General features: G+C 36.0%; 1 protein-coding gene across 1 annotated transcript; it reads left to right on the plus strand.

The window, feature by feature from the left end:
- The first annotated feature begins 147 nt into the window (after positions 1–147).
- On the plus strand, positions 148–17,294 carry LOC131954928 (nucleolar protein 16). The gene is made up of 7 exons (XM_059318775.1): positions 148–326; positions 1,378–1,486; positions 1,872–1,950; positions 2,053–2,159; positions 2,312–2,429; positions 14,271–14,411; positions 16,918–17,294. Exons 1-7 carry the CDS (start codon positions 226–228, stop codon positions 16,992–16,994), a joined length of 732 nt encoding a protein of 243 aa, XP_059174758.1. The 5' UTR covers positions 148–225; the 3' UTR covers positions 16,995–17,294.
- Positions 17,295–21,545: the final 4,251 nt, after the last annotated feature.

A 21,545-nucleotide genomic window follows, 5' to 3' on the forward strand; every position in this document is an offset into this window, starting at 1 on the left:
CGATGATGTCCATTTAAATTATGTATTGTTTTATTTTTTAGTAGCTTTGTTTCTTTAAAAAACAGTATTATAAATTATCTAAATTTACTAAATTATTTTCTATACAATTAAACTCTGCGAATGTAGTTTTAGATGTGTAGAAGTAGGTCAAGTGGGAGTTGTTTACAAAACTTCGGTGATACACACGTGTTATAGTTGTTTTTCCCTGGACATTTGCAATTAAAAATGGGTAAAGTGAAGAAACAGAAACGTCACCTTAAATTTCGTTATGATAAAGACAGAAAGAAGAACTGGAAAAAAGCTAAGGGAATGCCTACGATTAAGTGGTTAGTGTGTATTTTATATTTATTGTGTCTAAAGTATCGAATAGTAAAACTACCTAATCTCGATAATTCTTGATCTATCTGACTCGAACTGTTTTAGCGGTTTTAGCCTGTAGTGACACTGTAGTGGTGTAGTTTGTAACTCACTGACTCTTTCAACTTAAGAAGTAATCTTTAAAGTAGTCTAGAGTATTAATGTTCAACAGTTTTATTAGACCCATCATAGCTATTAACTTATTATTAAGTTTATTAACTTATTGTGAATTATTGTGTTCATTTCAGTTCAGTTGTTTAGTAAAAATTAAAAATTAAAAAATAATTTAAAATAGGGGGCCTAGGCCTATTAACTTAATTATTAATTAACTATTAAAAAGTTTAGGCCTATTTTCATATTTTGGTTGGTTCTTGTCTACTTCATCCTTAGTTATTGAATTGGTTAACTTAGTAAGAATCTAGATTCTGATCTAAATCAAAATCTAGACTCTACTACCTTACCTGACCTGTAACCTTGATCTAGCCTAGTCCACAGTTGCATTCATATTTCATATGATTCATTCATTTTGGCCCTTGACGGCTTACGGTCTTACCTGACCTTTCATCAAACTTTCAATCTAGATCTAGACCAAAATGAATTAGTAAACATCTAGATCTAGATTCTAGGCCAAAATTATCTAGGCCTACTGAATCTAGTGAAGTTAAATGTTAAAGTAATACCTGGAAGGCAGTGGAAGCTGATAGTGGTAATCGCAATTGGTCTAGAATAGTCTAGATATTTGAAATCTAAAATATCCAATTGACGGGCCTACAAACTAATAACTAATTCATCAAAAAACAATGTCTAGTTTTGGAAATCATAGAGTTGTGGATATTAGAAATACATTTTGGAGTAAACTTCTGTTTCCTCTGGTATAGGCCTAAATAGTTTATTATATCATTAATTGAAATACTCAAATAGCATAGGAAATTGTTCAAATTTTAAGAACATGTGTCCAAGTAGTCTAAGTGAGTTAAACCACATTTTATTGGCCTAAATCTTTTTCTTATCTCATGACAGTGAAGAAATCAAGAAGGCATGGGATGAAACAAAAACACTTGACAGAAATCTGGAGGAGATGGGAATATCTGTTGATCCTAACAAGACTTTCCCTGTTCCTAAGTCAAAGGTAAACTTGTCTCTTTTTTTTATTTAAAAAAAAAATTGTGTTTAGGCATATTAGGTGTTTAACAAAATAGCTTGACTACACCTCCCTTCATATTTCCTTTAACTGGAAGCTATTGTCAATAGTAATTTATATTTGCTCATTAATTTTAATAGTTTATTTAATAACAATAACACATTTGGTTTGATTCTATTAAAATGTAATATTTTTTAACTTTCTGCCCATGTATCTTCACTAATTAGATACTGTACAGGACTGTTTTAGCTTATTACATTGCAACTTGTACCTGTAGACTAAATTTACATTACTGTTAAGATATTTTTAAAATTTGGAGAAATATTAATTAGAGATTAATTGACATTTTTAAAACACTTAACATTTATTGCAGGTGACAAAAATGGGAATGCTTGATGTAGAAATGGAAGTTGATTTACAAAAGACACCAGTGAAAAATTTTGTCATTCAAGGTAAACTATATATGCATTGTTTTTGAATAGGCTTTCTATTTTTTAAAGTGTGAAAAATATTTTACATCCACGTTCTTTTTATCATTTGTTTTTCTACTTTAGATCTTGAAGAGAAATCCAAAATATCAGGTCCAAAGAAAATGAGCATGTCAGAAGAAGATGCTGGATTCTGTATTTACTTGATGGATAAATATGGTGATAATTATAAGGTATCACAAAACTCGCTCCATTTTTAAAAAATTTCGAATAACATCCGTTTAAATATTCATCAGCAAAAAAAATCATGATTGTGTAAATTGTTAATATATTTACTTTTAAGTCAGTAGCTTACATTTGATCAACATCTTGTTTTCTGTTTAAGGGTATGTCTAGAGATGAAAGAAATTTTTACCAAGAAACACCCAAACAACTTCAGCGCAAGATCAATCGATTTAAAAGTATCCCTGAAATGTACAAAGTGTATGCGGAAGCCAGACAAGGTGAGAGCAAATCAGGCTCAAGATAGTATTTAAAATAAGATATTCCAGCTTTGTACATTTGCATTTAAATTCTGTTTTTCTCTTGTGTTGAACTGTAAAATGGTATATTTCAACATCTTTTGTTAGTGAATATTGGTTCCCTTGTTTCTGTTTAAGTAAAACCCCTTTTAAAAATGTGTATATCCTTGTAGACAGCAGTTTATTTTAATTTTTTTTAACTAGAAATTATTCTACAAGAGCAAATCAGTTAATCAAATGATTTTTTTGTTTAGTTTGGGGAATATTTTTACTGTAGTTTTGTTCTTTAAAATGATTCTTAACAAAATGTAATAACAAAGAGAATTACCTTAAGTAAAAAGTCTATTAATTTAATTTTGATTGAGCACATTGGAAGAACAGTTTTTTATTAGAGATAATGTTCTTTATATTAATTAAATGCATATACTATTATTATAATGTGAGTGCTCTTCAGAATCAAGAGTGAGATGTATTTTTTAAATAAATTATTTCATTATGCTCATGGAGTTAATAAAGAGAATACAAACCAGATCATCTTTTGCTTCGTTTTTAAAATGAGTTTTTATTTTTATTCTTCTTCAATATATAAGCCATGGTAGGTTTTTCTACTTAATGATTTGCTTTTGTAGAGTAATATAATTCAGACTTTTAACTTAATATAAATTCCCCATCCTTATTTTCATAGATAGTTATCATTAACATAAATGAGCAATTGTGAGTTTCATTGTACCAATCCTGATGGTACAGAAAAAGCTTTTTAAGATCTACACAACTTGTTTTGGTAATGAAAATTTCAACCCTACAATGCCTGACTACCCCCTCCCCCCCCACACCAACCTGCTAAAATATTCCACTAGTTACATAACTGCATAACTATTAGCAAGAATCACACACTCATATTATTTCCACTGAAAATAGAGATCCCAAGTGCTGAAAGTCTGATAACTATTGAAAAAGAAATAAACAAGCTCAAGCAGTCCAAAATAATAGCAATTTAATAAAATTCAACAATAAATAAATTTATGTGCTCATACATTTAATACTGATTGGCATTGTAAAAATTTTAAGCAGTTGTTTTATACATGAATTTATGTGACAGTGAGCAGTTAAACATAAAACATTTTCTAGAATTAAAATAGCTTTTCTCTCAGAAACAAATTTGAAAGTAATAAAATTGTAATATAGTATTATAAACTTAACATGAAACACAATGTATGTTCAAACACGTGCATTTTTTCAAAAAATCAAATAAAGAAAATAATATTTTAAAAGCAAATTAAACTCTAAAATCTTTTTCTGTTGAGAATAGAAGGGGTATGTCCATATAAATCCTTTAAGAGTAGACTTTTATCACATTATCGCTCTATTGGTTGAGCCAGGGCATGTATCCTATCTGGGAAGTGTCCTTTGAGTGCCGTAGGCTTGACTTGAAAGGCGTCAGGGTTGAACTGCAGAATGTTCATGTTGGTCCTCTGTACGGGCTGGGCCAGTTCACTCAGTCTCCCTGTAGCTGAGGCCTGTTTGGCCGCCTTGGTCACTGGCCACTCTATCTCCCTTGGAGGCTGGAAGCCCTCCACTGTGGACTTGGCCCTGGCCAGCTCTGTGCATCTCTGTGTGGCCACTGAGTTCCTTACGGCTTCTGATACCTGCGGTAGGAGGGAAACTTCATTTAGTAATATGAAGTTACCAATTGGCATTGACTAATATGAAGCTACCATTTAGCATTCATTAATTTGAAGCTATCAATTAGCATCTATTTAAATGAAGCTACCAATTAAAGTCAATTCAATTAGGCAAGAGTTTCTCTTGTTATTATGATACTGAGGAATTAACTTAACATTTGAGTCATAACGATTATTAAGTAATGTTTTAATCCAGTCATAATTAACCAACTTCCTATTATCTCAGTAATCTATTCCTATTTTCTAAATGACCTGCTGTCTACAAGCTGGCTTTGGGTCACCTTAAACTCAACAAAATACCTTTGTGTTTTGTTATTCTACTTTATCCTGGTCAACGTTCTTTTAACTTTAATCTATTTAATTATTACATATACATTTCCTTTGTATTGTTAGTATGCTGACTCTAATGAAAGCTTTTAATTAATCATTCTTTATGTGGGATGAATATAAAGAAAAAAATAGCTTATTATATATGTATGAATCAGAAAGTGGTTAATTCTGTTTCAACAAAAACAACATGGACAACAACAAAGGAAATCTCTCTCTCACTGGCCACAGAGGGTCTCTGTAGTGTCTGTCAATCTTGGCTTTAGGAGAAGACAGCTGCTCCAGCCTCTCTGTGGGTTTAGCCTTCCTGGCTGTCTCAGGCACCTCCCAGGGCAGGGGCCTCTCTCCTTGAAACGCAGGTGGGGCTCTCTTGGGGTGGGAGAGGTTGACGATTCTGTTGCTGGCCTCAGCAGTTAGCGCCCCGTGGGGTACCAGCCAGATGGGCGTCGACCTGCCACAGCTGTACTGGTATTCATTCCTATGTGGGGAATTAAAGCGTTGGGTTAAAGTTAGAGTTTAAATTGTTTTTTTTTTTTTTCAAATGTTTGTAGATTAAAGTTTGGGTTATGATTTTAATGTCCCACAACTGTTTGAATTGGCTTCAGTTTTCACACATCTTTTTGGTACAATTTTAGAAAGTGTATTTACTTTAGTGTTTGTGTTAACATTAACAATCTTTATTTGAGGTGCTGGCCTATTTGACATGATCTAGATCTATGGTTAATGCATGATACATGTTTTAAAATTAGAGGAAGGGGGGAGGGTGAGTTGTTATTAGAACCTTCACTTAATTCTTCTAAATTCTACTCTAGCTTAATATTTCAGTATTTTGATATTTTTTAAAAAAAAAAATCTATCAACATATAAAAAGTAGTAGAATTTATTTGATTGATTGTAAATAAGAGTTGATAGTTCAATATTTTGACTTTGGTGTAAGGGGAAGTTCCACTTTTGAGCTTCCACGTGATGGGTTTTGTGAGTATGATAGCACCAGCTGTACCTGTTGGGTGTGTGTTGAGGGAAGGTCTTGTGGTGAGCCAGTTCACCTATCCTTGGTGTGGCTGTGGCTCGCAGGGCATTCTCATCAACATTGCTGAGTGCTGAGGACCTTCCACAGCTGTAGTACCAGAGTGATCTGACAGTGGGGGATAGAGAGGAATCACCAGTCATAGTGGGCCCAAGGTGTCACTAGAGTCATAGTGGTCATATGGTGACATGAGAATCATATTGGACATATGGTGACACTAGAATCATTGTGGGCATATGTTGACACTAGAATCATTGTGGGCACATGGTGACACTAGAATCATTGTGGGCATATGTTGACACTAGAACCATTGTGGGCATGTGGTGACACTAGAATCATTGTGGGCATATGGTGACACTAGAATCATTGTGGGCATATGTTGACACTAGAATCATTGTGGGCATGTGGTGACACTAGAATCATCGTGGGCATATGGTGACACTAGAATCATTGTGGGCATATGGTGACACTAGAATCATAGTGGGCAAAAGGTGACATTAGAATTATAGTGGGCAAAAGGTGACAATAGAATCATAGTGAGCATATGGTGACACTAGAATCATTGTGGGCACATGGTGACACTAGAATCATTGTGGACATATGGTGACACTAGAATCATAGTGGACATATGGTGACATTACTAGAATCATAGTGGGCATATGGTGACACTAGAAGAATCATAGCGTGCACATGGTGACACTAGAATCATGTGGGCATATGGTGAGAATAGAATCATAGTGGGCATATGGTGACACTAGAATCATATTGGACATATGGTGACACTAGAATCATTGTGGGCACATGGTGACACTAGAATCATATTGGACATATGGTGACACTAGAATCATTGTGGGCATATGTTGACACTAGAATCATTGTGGGCACATGGTGACACTAGAATCATATAGGACATATGGTGACACTAGAAGTAGAATCATTGTGGGCATATGTTGACACTAGAATCATTGTGGGCATATGGTGACACTAGAATCATATTGGACATATGGTGACACTAGAATCATTGTGGGCATATGTTGACACTAGAATCATTGTGGGCACATGGTGACACTAGAATCATATAGGACATATGGTGACACTAGAAGTAGAATCATTGTGGGCATATGTTGACACTAGAATCATTGTGGGCATATGTTGACACTAGAATCATTGTGGGCATATGGTGACACTAGAATCATAGTGGGCACAAGGTGACATTAGAATTATAGTGGGCAAAAGGTGACAATAGAATCATAGTGAGCATATGGTGACACTAGAATCATTGTAGGCACATGGTGACACTAGAATCATTGTGGACATATGGTGACACTAGAATCATAGTGGACATATGGTGACATTACTAGAATCATAGTGGGCATATGGTGAGAATAGAATCATAGTGGGCATATGGTGACACTAGAATCATAGTGGACATATGGTGACACTAGAATCATAGCGGGCACATGGTGACACTAGAATCATTTGGGCATATGGTGAGAATAGAATCATAGTGAGCATATGATGACACTAGAATCATAGCGGGCACATGGTGACACTAGAATCATGTGGGCATATGGTGAGAATAGAATCATAGTGGGCATATGGTGACACTAGAATCATAGTGGGCATATGGTGAGAATAGAATCATAGTGGGCATATGGTGAGAATAGAATCATAGTGGGCATATGGTGACACTAGAATCATGTGGGCATATGGTGAGAATAGAATCATAGTGGGCATATGGTGACACTAGAATCATAGTGGGCATATGGTGACACTAGAATCATTGTGGGCATATGTTGACACTAGAACCATTGTGGGCATGTGGTGACACTAGAATCATTGTGGGCATATGGTGACACTAGAATCATAGTGGGCAAAAGGTGACATTAGAATTATAGTGGGCAAAAGGTGACAATAGAATCATAGTGAGCATATGGTGACACTAGAATCATTGTGGGCACATGGTGACACTAGAATCATTGTGGACATATGGTGACACTAGAATCATAGTGGACATATGGTGACATTACTAGAATCATAGTGGGCATATGGTGACACTAGAAGAATCATAGCGTGCACATGGTGACACTAGAATCATGTGGGCATATGGTGAGAATAGAATCATAGTGGGCATATGGTGACACTAGAATCATATTGGACATATGGTGACACTAGAATCATTGTGGGCACATGGTGACACTAGAATCATATTGGACATATGGTGACACTAGAATCATTGTGGGCATATGTTGACACTAGAATCATTGTGGGCACATGGTGACACTAGAATCATATAGGACATATGGTGACACTAGAAGTAGAATCATTGTGGGCATATGTTGACACTAGAATCATTGTGGGCATATGGTGACACTAGAATCATATTGGACATATGGTGACACTAGAATCATTGTGGGCATATGTTGACACTAGAATCATTGTGGGCACATGGTGACACTAGAATCATATAGGACATATGGTGACACTAGAAGTAGAATCATTGTGGGCATATGTTGACACTAGAATCATTGTGGGCATATGTTGACACTAGAATCATTGTGGGCATATGGTGACACTAGAATCATAGTGGGCACAAGGTGACATTAGAATTATAGTGGGCAAAAGGTGACAATAGAATCATAGTGAGCATATGGTGACACTAGAATCATTGTAGGCACATGGTGACACTAGAATCATTGTGGACATATGGTGACACTAGAATCATAGTGGACATATGGTGACATTACTAGAATCATAGTGGGCATATGGTGAGAATAGAATCATAGTGGGCATATGGTGACACTAGAATCATAGTGGACATATGGTGACACTAGAATCATAGCGGGCACATGGTGACACTAGAATCATTTGGGCATATGGTGAGAATAGAATCATAGTGAGCATATGATGACACTAGAATCATAGCGGGCACATGGTGACACTAGAATCATGTGGGCATATGGTGAGAATAGAATCATAGTGGGCATATGGTGACACTAGAATCATAGTGGGCATATGGTGAGAATAGAATCATAGTGGGCATATGGTGAGAATAGAATCATAGTGGGCATATGGTGACACTAGAATCATGTGGGCATATGGTGAGAATAGAATCATAGTGGGCATATGGTGACACTAGAATCATAGTGGGCATATGGTGACACTAGAATCATTGTGGGCATATGTTGACACTAGAACCATTGTGGGCATGTGGTGACACTAGAATCATTGTGGGCATATGGTGACACTAGAATCATTGTGGGCATATGTTGACACTAGAATCATTGTGGGCATGTGGTGACACTAGAATCATCGTGGGCATATGGTGACACTAGAATCATTGTGGGCACATGGTGACACTAGAATTATTGTGGACATATGGTGACACTAGAATCATAGTGGACATATGGTGACATTACTAGAATCATAGTGGGCATATGGTGACACTAGAAGAATCATAGCGGGCACATGGTGACACTAGAATCATGTGGGCATATGGTGAGAATAGAATCATAGTGGGCATATGGTGACACTAGAATCATAGTGGACATATGGTGACACTAGAATCATAGCGGGCACATGGTGACACTAGAATCATTTGGGCATATGGTGAGAATAGAATCATAGTGGGCATATGGTGACACTAGAATCATTTGGGCATATAGTGAGAATAGAATCATAGTGGGCATATGGTGACATTACCTTTACTTGGTATCTACCTGTTGTAAGCCTACCTACATTCACCTGTACGGGATACCTACTTGTTCTCCTGCTCGCCTGTCCTGTGGTTCCGTTTTGGCGCCGCCAGTGTGCTGATTCTAGCGCTGGGGTTGGCTGATATGGCTCCCTTACTGATGGGCCACATTGGCTCCTGCGTCCCCCAGTTTTGTGGTGGCCTAAACAACGGTAGATGTTATAGTACGTTTCAACACGGGTCACTCTTAATATAATTTGTAACATCTGCTTTATCTTCTTGGACTTAGTGAACGCGAGTTCACTTCGGCCTACGTGTCATAAGCTTTCAATATGAGTACGCAGTCCCATGTATAATCATAAAGAAAGATTTTGTATGGCTTCTTGCACCTTATAATTGTCCACTTTACACTAGAACAATCTGGCAACATTGGATCCCGATGGTTATAGTTTTCATTCTATTGCTAGTACCGCTGTTTTCATCTAAGCTTCAAATTAAAAAAATAATCATCAAGCATGTGCTAGTCTAATCAATATTTACTTAATGTCCACTATGTTGAAGCATCAAAGAGCTCGCGTGATATAATGAATAAGTACTCACCCCACGCACGTCCACCATTCCACCTTTGGTTCCTTGTGTTTGGCCAGGTGGATGTAGCGCTCCCTGAAACAACGTGAGCAGGTTTTAATGTGAGAGTTGTGTGGTGTGAGCAGGTTTAATTAGGGGGATGTATGGCTGAGCCCGTGTTTAAACCCAACACATGAAAGTGACATCTTGACATGCTGTTAGCAGACATTCCCCCCCCCCCCCCCAAGCCCTCCTCCCTTCATTTCTATGCCATGCAACATAGTATACACATTATTTTGTATTTGCGCACTGTATGGCATGTAAAATCTACCTGCCGTGTTCCTTTGATTTTTTTTATTCTCGGAGAAGAGGGGGGGGGGGGGGCGGATGACACTGATTTAAATATATATTTTCTATGTTTCTTTCTATATGTACACTTACACACCGTGTTGTACAGTTACACACCGTGTTATAGTTTCTCACCGTGTTGTACACGTAAACACTGTGTTATAGTGGTACACACCGTGTTGTACAGTTACACACCGTGTTATACCGTTACACACCGTGTTATACCGTTACACACCGTGTTATACACCTACTCAACATGTACACTTACACACCGTGTTATACAGTTACACATACCTTCCTCTCGCCCGAATGCGATCATAGTCACCTGTATAGAATAAAGAGTTGAACACATTAGTAAATCTACACACACTCAACTCTTTGATACCTAACAATAGATCTAGCTACTGTACTAGAATATTTGTATGTTTACTACACACTATACACCGGATAATGGATAAAACTTCAGTTAGGGTCGTGCTGAGATTTTTTTTCTTCTAGAAACTTTTGACCTCCCTCTTACTTTATCTCTACATTTCCCGTATCTGAGGTCCTTGATTGTCGTCTAGCATTGTGATCCCTGCCCCAATCCTACTAGTCGTGTCTAGCCATGGCGGTTTGGTACCTTCAAACGGAAATGTACCCCTGTGATCCCTACCCCCAATCCCACTAGACGTGTCTAGCTATGGTACCTTCAAACGGAAATGAACCCCTGTGATCCCTACCCCCAATCCCACTAGACGTGTCTAGCTATGGTACCTTCAAACGGAAATGAACCCCTGTGATCCCTACCCCCAATCCCACTAGACGTGTCTAGCTATGGTACCTTCAAACGGAAATGAACCCCTGTGATCCCTACCCCCAATCCCACTAGACGTGTTTAGTTATGGTACCTTCAAACGGAAATGTACCCCTGTGATCTCAATCCCACTAGACGTGTCTAGCTATGGTACCATTAAACGGAAATGAACCCCTATTATCCCCATAACCTAAAACCTACCGTCCGATCTCTCCGCTACTCCATGTCCGCCGCCTACATCACCTGTATGGAACAAAAAATATCAGAGGTGGTTTTGTTTAATAGCTGTTACTTCATTACGTCAGACCAGGTGTGTAAATACAGCGAGTAAAATCACACAGTTAATTATAAGCTAGAGTATAATTTATGCTAATGCCAACTGGCAAAAATAAGCCGATGGGTGTTTAATGGCTTTGTTTCATAATGTCAGAAGCGTTGTTTTTTTTTAACATGAGGGTTTGATCTTTGGTAGTAATCTACACTACGTACTAATTCCACGGCTATATAAGGAGATGGCGACGTATGCCATTATATGAGCGACTGTCTACATTATGCAATTGTTAAAAGAAGAAATAGCAACGTTATATTTCGACGATATGCCGACGCTATATAAGGAAATCGCGACGTTTAATGAGAAAATGGCGACGTTACGTGAGGAAATGTCATTATATGAGCGACTGTCTACGCACATTATTCTCAAGGGAATGGCATTGTTAAAAGAGGAAAAAGCAACGTTATATTTTGCTGATATGCCGACGCTATATAAGGAAATCGCGACGTTATATTTTGATGATATGCCGACGTTATAGAAGAAAATCCCGACGTTGCGTGAGGAAATGCCGTTATATGAGCCCATGTCGAAGTTATACAAGCGACTGTCTGCTTTATTGAAGGTAATGCCGTTGTTAAAAGAACTAGCAACGTTATAAAACGGACTACCGTCGTTAGATGTGTATCCACCCCAGTGATTCTTATCTTCAGTGATCGTCTGGGTCTAATGCACGCGCCCTCGGTGTGAGTTAGGTAACCCTAGATCACCGGTTCAGATAAGTGAGATCAATACCCTAGTAAATAATAGACCCAGTTGTCTGCGCCCCGTTAAACTAATGAAATATGTATCGAGTGGTCGACATTAACTCAACGATACCCAGTAACGACATTCGCGTTAAGGTGTACATAGAAAAAAATGTAGTTTCGTTTTACTTTCTTAACATTATATTAAATCCGGCAGTAATACTTGTTGATAGATATGAATTAATTTGGTTATAGTGACTACCAATGTATGAATGTATAGTTTTTTAGGAGGATGAGTTAAGCCTCGATATGATTTTTTAAATTTATTTGCCCGTCGTTAAGAATTACGTCGGCCGGTTACCATAGTTACGAATGTAAGAATCTCATTACTGCCCGCTGACGAAAAAAGTAGTTGTTGGTGTTTAAAGATAAATAAGCAGCCCATCCTCTCTAATAGGTGTGTCGACTCTTTAAACCAAGTTATCACGGCTATTGTTTTGTAATGGACGTTTCAGGCACACGGTTAGAAGATTGAAAATTATAAAAACAGGCCGTGTCTTACATTAACAGACCTTGTATAAAACACGCATCAAGCAATGTCAGTACTGTAAAATAAAAAAAAATAAAAAAAACAACCCATGACTTACCCTCTTTTCCCATGTTCACCACTGACCAGCCCAGCGCATGAGAACTTGTGACACTGACACACGACGGTCCCAGTAGAGATTCGACACCAGTCGACCTGCTGGCTGGCACACACACACACACGCGGGGGGGGGGGGGGGTTGTGACGTGTGGGTACCTCGGGTCCGTCCCTTAATTAACCCACATACATTTTTTTCTTGTTTCTATACAGCATTCAATAAGAAAAGAACACTGACGCAACTGGCTTGATTGATTAAGTATGTCTCAATTGTTAGAGAGAGAGGGGGGGGGGGGGGGGAGATCGATAAGACTTAAAACTTTAGACATTTATTGAAGCAGGCAGTTCAGACATATTTAAAAAGAATATGTTTTTTATACCCCCCCCCCAGCCCCTCTCTTTTATTCCTACTTATATTATACAATAATAAAATGAGTCAACAATTGTTTAAAGTCTCCTCCTCTACCTCCTTGCTTATTTTACCACAAAGATTTTTTCCCCACTCCTGTCATGCTAATTTTATGCTAACAACCCTCCACACTGAATTGTGTTGGCATTGAATGATTTCAGCCTTACCAATAGAACATAGTGTGTCACTGTACCCAACCAGGTCTTGCGGCCTTATTCACCAGACTGGGGGGGGGGGGGGGGAGGTATTTTATAGCCTATTCATGCAATATGCAAGTCAGGTTGTTGAGGAATCAAAGACTGGTGGCCTCTCTTTTGATCACTCCTCTTGACATTTCAATTAATGCAGACTGTTAAAACAAAATTAATTTGGCAGTAGTTTATAGTTTTTTTAAATTTCGTATAAGAACTTGTCCAGATGCATAGTTCCAACATCAACAACTTTAGCATGAAATATAACTTATATACATCTTTGTAAACTTATTTAAATATGAATTTTGTAATACTAATTAGGTTGTCAGTTACATTTTAGCTTGTGTAGTTTAATACTGAAGAGGAAAAAAATCAATAAGTCATTGATCTAACTGGTGATCTGTGAAGGTGGTTGAAAAACTGAACTAGAGCAGATCATGTCATGACATAGCTACACTTGGGCTGTCAGGTCAGGTGAAATAGTTTGTGTGGTGGGGCTAGAGCGGTGCAGACTGTTTAGATAGTGTGGGCTTGGTGTCTAGACTTGGGGCTAGAGCGGCACAGACTGTTTAGATGATATAGGCTTGGTATCAAGACTCAGTGCTAGCGCTGAGACTGTTTAGATGATATTGAGACAGGGCTTGAGATGATGTCTGGATTTGTTACTTTAGAAAACATTGGTAGTTTGTATTCTAGGCTTCAGCATTGTTACCTTAACCCCTGCCCTGATCCTAACACAGTCTAAACGTAACACTAACCCTACCTGATTCTAATACTGACCCTAAACAGATTCTAACCCTTTCATTAGCCCTGAACCTAAACAGATTCTAACCCCAACTCTTGCATTGACCCTAACACTGGACCCGACCCCTTATAACAACCCCACAGAGAAAAACCTCACTATGATTCTGTACTGTCTTGCCTGAGTTTAATAAAAACCATTTGGTTTTGTTTAGAACTTAGACCAGTTCCACCATCTACCCAGCATGTTACTGGTTGTTTTTATTGTGTCTCTACCCAGCATGTTAATGGTTGTTTACATTGTGTCTCTACCCAGCATGTTAATGGTTGTTTACATTGTGTCTCTACCCAGCATGTCAATGGTTGTTTCTATTGTGTCTCCAGCAACGCCAGAAAAGTGCCGGACACCCCTGGTCACCCTGTCCCCCACCAGGTACCTGACACGTCGCACTGAGGCCTGTCGCAGGAATGGACATTTTGTCACGCCTACATCCTTGGAAACTGATGCTGTGTTTGTTAGAGATGGTAAGTTTTTACATGTGTTGGGGGGGGGGGGGATTTGATATTTGCTAGCAATGGTAAATGTAGAGATATGTTGGGGGGGGGGGGGATTTGATATTTGATAGAGATGCAGGGTTCGTACGCAGTCTGGAAAGTCTGGAAAAAGTCTTAAATTTCAAAAAGTGAATTTAAGACTTAAAAAAGTCTGGAAAATCGCTAGTTTTTGGGCAGGATTTTTTAAAAGTCTGGAAAAAGTCTGGAATCTAGTTTTAGAAACAAAACTTCGTAGTCCATATTTTCCAACTTAAAAAATTGCTATTTTTAAGTAAATCTACTCCAATTTTTTTCCCGCGCTATCGCGCGCGTTTACACTATGTTGTGACGTTTTTTCGCTGGTTTGCAGAAAAAAATGCTCAGTTACTAGATCTACGTCATTGGGAGAAGAGGGGAAGGGAGGGAAGAGATATTTTGTGGCACGACTGACCGTGTGAATGTGTTACAAAACAAGTACTTACAATTGTCGTTTAATAAAAGAATGATCGCCGTCATGATTGTTAGGCTCTCGATTTTACCCGCTATTTTTTCATCGTTTGAGTTTGCATGCAGGCAGTCATAACAAAAAGTTATGGGGAAGATGTGTGAGTGGTAGTTTAGATATAATTTATCAGCTGTAAGGTGTCATCCATTTATGACTTACAACATTTTTTTGGATTTTAGACCCCCCCCTTCCCCACTCCCCCGCCCTCTGTCCACACGCGTTCCCTTACTTTGGATTAATATAATAACATTTATAAGATTAATAAGTCGCAAGGCCTCCTTGGGTTCATACCTATATTTCTGTTTGCTTCAGCTTAACAAAGAGGTACTATTTTTATTTAGGAGTCGTCCATAAATGACGTCACACTCCGGAAAGTCGGGAGGAGGGTTTTATAAATTGTGACGACACGCTCTTGCAATAATGTTAGGGCAGATATAAATACCGTGTTTTATATACACGCTGTGATGGTTTTTAAAACACCAGCACAGTCGTCTTAATTTTACTTTCTACTTGCTAGATACAAGTTTTATGTTTGTTTTAGAATGTAATCACAAAATCTTCCGACCCCTTCCCCCCTCCATGTGTACGTCATAAATGGATGACCCCTTTAATTGTAATTCACCTTCCATTAAACTGTTTTTGAAATCTTTGCAAATGCTGACGATTAAAGTTAGACTACCCCGCCCCTCCTTGTAACATCGGTCACTTGTGTGAACTCACCGTAACCCCAAGTACGTAGTTGGTACTTCTTGGTAAGTAGGGTGGGGGAGGGGGTATAAGTCACAGCACAGTTCATGTTATGACGTATTAAACAGGCATACTGAAGTCTAGACTACTATGACCTCACAGTGACCCCTTCACCGTGTCGTGTCTGTGGGGGGGGGGGGGGGGGGAAGAAGGATACCGGCAACTTTTTTTTTAATTGCAGACCCGTTTCTCAGCTATTACTATAAGCACAAACAGTGAATGATTTTTTTTTTTTTTGCTCCACATTTTTTTTTACAAGTAGCATATATTTATTTAGGCTACTTAACAAGAGCAGACCTAAATTAATACATTAAATTATTATTCTTTGAAGTAATTAACTCTCACTATTATGCAATACCATTTTAATGATAGTTTAATTGAAAACATAAGCAATTAGATCAGGAACAGATTACATAAGTCTAATGTTGGAAACAAAATAGTTGCATCATTTTAATCAATTATTTTAATTGTTAAAATTTTAGGCAAACTTAGAAAAAATGTTTTTTTGTCAATTTGGCTAGAGAAAGTTCACTATGAATATAGCTCAATTGCCTAAAATAAATGTCAATTTAGTATGAGTAATTATAATGACAGTACAAATAGTGCATCATTTTAAAAAATTATTCGCTAACACATTATCTGCCTAAAGTCTGGAATTTTTCCAAAAAAGTCTGGAAAATGTCTGGAAAAAGTCTGGAATTTCATTTTCAAAAAGCAGTACGAACCCTGGAGATGGTAAGTGTATAGATATGTTTGGGGCGGGGGAGGGGGAGATTTGTTAGAGATGGTAAGTTTTTACTTGTGCAGGGGAGGGGGGCAAGATTTTGTTTTGGGTGATTGTGTGAAGGAATGATTAATTTTTTCATGCAATTAAGTGAGAAGGAAAGATCGAGTTTTAAGTTGATTGTTGGGGGGGGGGGGGTGTTTGTGTTTGGGGGCAACAATTGTATTTTTTGCTTATTCTGTGACATAGGTAAAGGAGGATGCTGATAGTATCTTTCATGTTACATTAGAAAATATTTAAATTTTTTTTTTACACTTGCTGTATGGTGAGTTGATGTTTGGTAAACAAATGTGTAGTTGGTAATGTTTTTGTGGAGTCAATATCCTAATGTGAAGATCTGCATCAGCTGTATTTCTTCTTTTCACTGTGAAAACATGATACCTGATATTCTATTTATTTGTTAAACTAATTAGTGTTATAGATGAACTGAATAAATTGAGCCAATAAAACATTGATTTCAGCCCCCCTGTGTCGAGTTCGACGCAAGCTTCAGTTTGGCAGAAAACCACCCAAGGAAAGAGTGGTGAAAGACACCTAAAGTAGAGGGGCTGAAGAGAAACAATGCAACACACTATTTGTTGAGCCACTGAACATAGGATCTGGTCGAGCCTATCATAGACAGACTCAGATGTAACAATGTTCTTGGTTGGTTAAAAATATATTTTGTAATAAGTACTACCATTTTTATTTTTTTAAGAAAACTAGTTAATGAAACATTTTGATTTGATAATTCTGTATACAAGTACTAGGCATAAAGTAAGAACATCCTATATTATGAGATAATTCGAGTTTTACACTATAGCTTAATCTAGAGTTAATCAGCAACCTAATCTAGAGTTAATCAGCAGCTTAATCTAGAGTTAATCAGCAGCTTAATCTAGAGTTAATCAGCAGCTTAATCTAGAGTTAATCAAGCTTAATCCTAGTTAATCAGCAGCATAATCCTAGTTAATCAGCAGTTTTGTGTATCTTTAAACTGCGTCAGGGCATGTTAAAAGGATTTAAACACTATTTAGGCCAAGTTTGTGAGGTGTCCTATTACAATGGTATTGATTTTAAGCTCTGCTCCTGTGTAGAAAGACAAAAGCTGGCTATAACCAAGACCTTTTGTTGGTGGTTTGGTTTTTTTTTTTAGAATCATATGTTACATACATTGTTTTTTTTAGAATCATATGTTACATACATTGTTTTTTTTTCCATTTTAACCATTTTTTTTTCAATTACTGTGATGGTTGGGGGTGTAATACTTAGGTGTGATTAAAAGGGGAATGTGGTGAATGAAAGGGAATGTGATCAGTGGGGATGTAATAATTAAAGTTGGTGTGTTGGGGGGGGGTGGTTAAAGGTGTTGTTATGATTTTGGGTGACGATATGTGATATTGAATGATCTGCTCCTGCTGTAATGGGGGAGGGGGTTGGGGGCGGTGATAAGAAGTGGCATTATGTTAAGGGGGTGGGGATATTTGATGTGATACTGAATGTTTGATACCTGCTGTAGATTAAGCTTCAAAGATGTGTTCATTAGCTTTTTTTGTTGTTCAATTCATGTTACACTGTAAAAATCAAGGTAGCTTTTGTCACACAATATGTTATAAAATGTTAAGCTACTAGATCTGTGGAAATAAAAATGGCAATTAACATGCAAAATCTCAATTTAATTTAACACAAAAAAAACCTTGATCAATTTTTTACCAATATCCTTTAGGCTGTTCTTCTTATACAACTAAAGCTATGTTATACAGGTAAAGTCCTTTCACTCTGATTTCCACAGCACAATCATCCAATAGCCTACCACTGTAGCCATTTTGTTTTAGTGTTATTTTATAGGCAGATACAACTGAATAAAATGGTATTGTTATATTAGATTATAAACAACTCTTTTTTTCTTAGAAATATTTTTTCAAAAATTAAGATTAATTTCTATATATTAGCAAATTAATTTTTTCCCTTTGAAGAGAATTTATTTTTAAAAGTTTGCTTCAACTTTTATTGATATTAACGTTTATCTAAAATTTTCTGATTTCTGACTGGATTAGTCTAGGAAAAATTTGAGCTATGTGGGGAAATTGCATTACACAAGCTGTTTCCAGTGTAGATAAATTAAACCCCTCTCTTTGGTTGTTAGTTAAAGATGTCAGTGCACCAAAAAACTTGAGCAAGTCTGTTGTTTAAATATAGGGCAGTGACCCTTGCTTTGATTAATGTGGTAAGATGAAAATCTGTCAATCATTTCTCATCATTGAATGTTAATGTTGGTCTGCGAAAAACAGGGTAATTATGTTTTAATTGGTTAATGAATGTTTTACTACAGCATTGTGTATTCTGTTTGTTGAACTTTGGCAGCTTACAATTTATGAACATTGGAATACAACTTCTCTATGTTGTATAGATGATATTTGGTGTTGTATAGCACTTATTTCTAGATAATATTTTGTGTTGTATAGAACTTGTTTCTGACACAAGTTCTATGTTGTATAGAACTTGTTTCTGAAACAAGTTCTCTGTGTTTTATAGAACTTGTTTCTAGATAATATTTGGTGTTGTATAGAACTTGTTTCTGACACAAGTTCTCTGTATTTTATAGAACTTGTTTCTTGATAATATTTGGTGTTGGATAGAACTTGTTTCTGACACAAGTTCTCTGTGTTGTATAAAACTTGTTTCTGACACAAGTTCTCTGTGTTGTATAGAACTTGTTTCTGACACAAGTTTTCTGTGTTGTATAGAATTTGTTTCTGACACAAGTTTTCTGTGTTGTATAGAACTTGTTTCTGACACAAGTTCTCTGTGTGTATACAACTTGTTTCTGACACAAGTTCTCTGTGTTGTATAGAACTTGTTTCTGACACAAGTTCTCTGTGTTGTATAGAACTTGTTTCTGACACAAGTTTTCTGTGTTGTATAGAACTTGTTTCTGACACAAGTTTTCTGTGTTGTATAGAACTTGTTTCTAGATGATATTTGGTGTTGAATAGAACTTGTTTCTGACACAAGTGCTCTGTGTCACATTGAACTTGTGTGTGTTGTGTAGAATACAAGTTCTCTATGTTGTATAGAACTGATTGTTGTTATTATATATCTATATATTATTACGTAATTTCCTTATTGAAATCTACTTCGTCTGCCCTATTGACCACCCCAGGTCTGAAAAAGTCACTTTATTTTCAATATTTCTGTATTATATGGAATGTTTTTCTTAAAATATTTTTTTTTAAACTTATTATTTTAAAAATATTTTAGTAAATTAAAACATTTTAAGCATTGACCTTTGTCTCGATAATTTCTATTGGCTACTTATTAATTTCTCTAATTATAACAGAGCTGTGTATTTTATTTAATATATTCCAATTTATACTTTTATAAAAATATAATTTGTTGTAAGAAAAATGTATTTTTTATCTTGTGTATAAATGTAGAAAACATCTTAAATTTTTATGTTTTGATAAAACATTTATTTTTTGTAATTAAAATTTTACTTTAAAATCTAATTGGTTTAAATTTGGTGCAAGAAGCTTATGCGCCAACAGTATTATTATGTTTGTACATTTTAGAGTTTGAGTAAAATACAAATGTTATTTTACCTTTTTTTACCTTTTTTTATTAGCGTTTCTATTTTTATTTTTATTTTCTGTGCTTTAGTAAAGACTACATTAGGATTAATTGTTTTCATTTAATTTTGATTCTCTTTGTTAATGTGTACCTCAGCAGTAAATTTGTCATAAAATTTATATTGTCTTAAAACTTAATTAGTGAAAGGTAAAAACAGAAACCCACCACTGATGTGTTCTTATGTTTTATTTTAGTTTTGTATAATTTGATTAGTTTTGTATAAATTGATTATGTACATATGCCTTGCAATTGATAAAATTATATTTTTAATGCCACTGTTTTTGTTATTTATTTCTAGTCTTCACGTAAAATGTCCTTGACCAACTTTTCCCTCCTAAAATCTCATATGCAATATTTAGTTAGCGTATACTATTACTATTCTATGAAAAGACATACAAGATTATGTGTATTTTATAAGAGAAACAGCGGTAGGTTAAAAACAAACTAGTTGAAAGTGTGGGAAGAAAACAAAGTGAAGCAAGCTTTACAATGAAACCCAAAGGCAAAGAAATGTGGACATTTCTAGCAAAATAATATAGGACTAATGGAAGTCATGGAATTAAGATGAGAGCTTCCTAAAATTTGGTCTACTGGAGAGATGTAACTTCAGCCCTTAATTTTAATGCTGTGATGCTTCACAGGAAAGTCAGCGGCTATTTACTCATATTTCAAAATGCTATAATAAAGGGAAATGGAAAGGTACATGGCTAGGTCTATTAGGGTTTTTAAGTGTTATAGAGATGGCGGCTGCTGTTGAAGATAGGTTTCTGCAGTAAGTAAAATTTAAATGTAAAAGATATTTTTTGGGCCGAAAATATTTTTTAATAAAGGGAATTAACCGAGCTTTGATTCTTTTTCCAAAAAGTATTAACTGGGCTGCCCCCCTTAGTCCATAATTTCAGACATCTGGTGTTGAGAACAAAAGTTTGCAAAAGTTTATTTTTACTATATAAGTGATATAAGTTATATATTTTTTCAATATGTCGGTTAAGTCCACGCAAAATAAAGCATAAATCATATTTTCATTATATGAAAATTTTCTAAATTTTCTTTAAAGAAAAATGCTTTAAATTTTAATAGAATTATAACACACATGTGATAAAAGTACTTATTAAAACGTTTGACTTCATGCATACTATTGTGTGTGTGCATATATATATATATATATATATATATATATATATATATATATATATATATATATATATATATATATATATGTGTGTGTATGAATGTATACACATATAGCCTATCCCATGACCATTTAAAAAAAATATTTCTATAAACACTGTGTTATGAACAATACCATGAGACTACTAATTTGAGATTGAAATGTAAAATTTTTCTCTTACACATGAGTCCATATGAAACTTATTATCTCTATTAATTATAATTAAATGACAACTGAGTGCTAATCTTGATTGAAACACCTGAATTATGAAACAAAACAAAAAATTGCTGTTTCATGCTGACAGAATGC

The sequence above is a fragment of the Physella acuta genome, unplaced genomic scaffold (assembly GCF_028476545.2).
Source record: "Physella acuta isolate Inbredline_101_S28 unplaced genomic scaffold, ASM2847654v3 ptg001040l, whole genome shotgun sequence".
NCBI classification, from domain to species: Eukaryota; Metazoa; Mollusca; class Gastropoda; family Physidae; genus Physella; species Physella acuta.